The following is a 2,583-nucleotide window of genomic DNA, read 5'->3' on the forward strand; positions in this document are numbered from 1 at the left end:
ATTTGGGGATATGATTGGAATAATAGTGTGGTAACATTAAAACAGAAGTTTTAAGCGATGGATCTTTAGTATTTATTTTTGCAATACAATGTTGTGATATGACAACTTTTGCTTTTCAAACACACATCTACTACTACAAAGTGAAACATAGGAAAACACAAAGGGAAGAAGATGACTACAAGTGTTCCACTGAGTGTTTACTCACACAAGAATTGTGTAACAAGGTTATATAAATGCAGTGATTTATTTTTATTGCAATCCTGTGTTCTTGTTGTTGTCCTGGTATGATAAAGTGAAACAAATATTTGGATCTTAAACATAATTTTAGTTTAAAAATATATCTTTACACACACACACACACATGCACACGCACACACACACGCAGTTATGATAAACCCACCTTTGCAATGCTGACAAACATTTATCCCTCTGGGGTACAAAAGAAGAAGCACAATCACAGAAATGCAACAACCTAGCAGAACTCCAAGAATAAGGACAACAGGGCCTAATCCTGGTCCTACATTAGTTAAAAGAGAGAGAAAGAGAGACCGTTTAATTTAATATGTGATCCTCGAATTTATCAGTTGTTGCAGAAATGTTCTTATAATGAACAATATTCTATTTTTGTAGAGGTAGAGACAGCTTATGATGAGTATTTGTATTCATAGCACAGTATTTGTGCTGCTGTTAATGCTTGCGGAAGTTTGGAACCTCTATTGAGTCTGCAAAGCATTGGTGACTTTTATGCACTATGCACTATGCTTCTCAACACTCAACAACCCCACACTGTAACTTTATGTGGTTTGCCACTTTGAGGCTTTGTTACTTCCACTGCAATAAAAACATTTATACTGGAGCATGTAGGAGGAAAGAAATTTCACAAACTGTTGTCACTGTGGCATCCTATTACAGCACCATGCTTGAATTCAACAAGTTTGTAAGAACAATCTGGTGTTTCACAAATGTTTATGAAGGCAGACTGCATGGAGTGTGCTTTGTTTTTGTGTTTTATGTACCTGTGGCAATTAAAGTGAAATGATAACTATTAAGATTAAACCATTAATCATAGATAACTCAAACATTAGAGTTCTGGAAGGCTAGATGAAACGAGCAGTGGTGCATTACATTTGTCTGTACTATGTAACTTGAATAAAGTGTGATATTTAGAGACTATCCCAAGCATTGTGTTGCATGGAATTAATAACATCGCATTACAGTACTTAGTACAAAAAACATCAGACTATCTCTAGTAAGTCTTTTATACTTTAATGCAAGATAATTTAAGATTTAAAGACAAATACAGATACATACGTGTCTCCACCTTAGTTCCTTCACCCAGCAGGATCTCCCCACATGTCACAACAGCACAGTAGTAAGTCCCGATATCGGAGGAGTTCTGTATCGTTCTGGTCAGGCTGTAGACACATCGTCTCTTAAGAGCTTCATCACTGTTGTTCACGAGAGGGTAAATGATGTTTGGAGCAAAACCTTCAGATCCAGCTCTGAACCAGTACGCTCTGTGGTCATCTGGACATTGGAGTGCTTTTTCTTTGTTCTTGGAGAGAACTGAACATTCGAGTGTCACAGAGCCTCCCAGACGAACAGACTCTTTCTCTGGATTTTGTTTCACATAGACCGATTTCTGATGATTGTGATCTGTGAATTAAGGCAGATTTGTAATATAAACTTTTTGTAATTGATTAAACTGATTTGCGTCAGTATCACTGAACTGTTCAGACATTGGTACAAAAAGGGAAACATCTTACCTTTCACAGCCAAGAATGTGCCACTGCTTAACATCTGTGAATATGTGGCCCGCGTTTGACAGAAATATGTTGCTTCATCCTCTTTGCTGACATTTCTGATAGTAAATATATCTTTGTTCAATGTGAAACGTGAATCTTTAAACGCATCAGATAAAGTTATTTTGTCAAGAATAACAGAAGCAACACTTTGGGGCAAGTGTCCCAGAGACTGTTTATACCAATGAAAGGATTTTAACTTCTTCTCAGAGACCTCACAGCCAAAAGTAACATTGTCACCAAGGTCAACAACAGTCAAAGAGATCAACTGAGGAACCTCTGAAGTTTGAATCTCGGCTGAAGAAGAAAGACAAATAACAACAGAGTTACAACACAAATGGACAAAATCAATGCTATTACATTAGAAAGGTTGTTACACAGCCATCACTGAGATGCACGACGGGTTTCACGAACAGTGCAGTGCAAGAAGATGTTTCCCATCATATTTTGCACTTACCTGGTGCGCAAAGAAGAATCAAAGCTGTTATTCTCACAATCATCGTGGTGCAGCACTCTAGTCTCACGCTACTGATCTCATCTTGCCCATATGGAAGGTTTAGTCACAAGGTTATAAAGGTTTCCAAAGCAGAAATCAGTGATTGGCTGAAATGTAGGAAATTACCCCTCCCCCATTCAGCAAACCTTTGTTCAATTTTCATTTGATAAAAGACGTCTTATATCAAATGACATAAAAGTATGTCTTTCTTAGTACCTTCTGGTAGCAGTATGTTATCAGTTCTCAGTGTCTTTATTAAGGCACTTAATAAGGAAGTTATTGTTT

General features: G+C 37.2%; 1 protein-coding gene across 1 annotated transcript in view; it reads right to left on the reverse strand.

Annotated features, from left to right (window-relative positions):
* Window positions 1-2,036, reverse strand: part of LOC102201488 (uncharacterized) — a 24,447-nt gene extending 22,411 nt beyond the window's left edge. Inside the window, exons 1-4 of the mRNA XM_013914911.1 lie at window positions 2,017-2,036; window positions 1,767-1,861; window positions 1,312-1,656; window positions 401-517 (exon numbers count right to left, since the gene is read on the reverse strand). Of these exons, the coding sequence (XP_013770365.1) occupies window positions 401-517; window positions 1,312-1,656; window positions 1,767-1,861; window positions 2,017-2,036 (577 nt within the window). The remainder of the gene's footprint in view (window positions 1-400; window positions 518-1,311; window positions 1,657-1,766; window positions 1,862-2,016) is intronic.
* Window positions 2,037-2,583: the final 547 nt, after the last annotated feature.

The sequence above is a fragment of the Pundamilia nyererei genome, unplaced genomic scaffold (genome assembly GCF_000239375.1).
Source record: "Pundamilia nyererei isolate P.nyererei 1_Seehausen unplaced genomic scaffold, PunNye1.0 scaffold00237, whole genome shotgun sequence".
NCBI lineage: Eukaryota > Metazoa > Chordata > Actinopteri > Cichliformes > Cichlidae > Pundamilia > Pundamilia nyererei.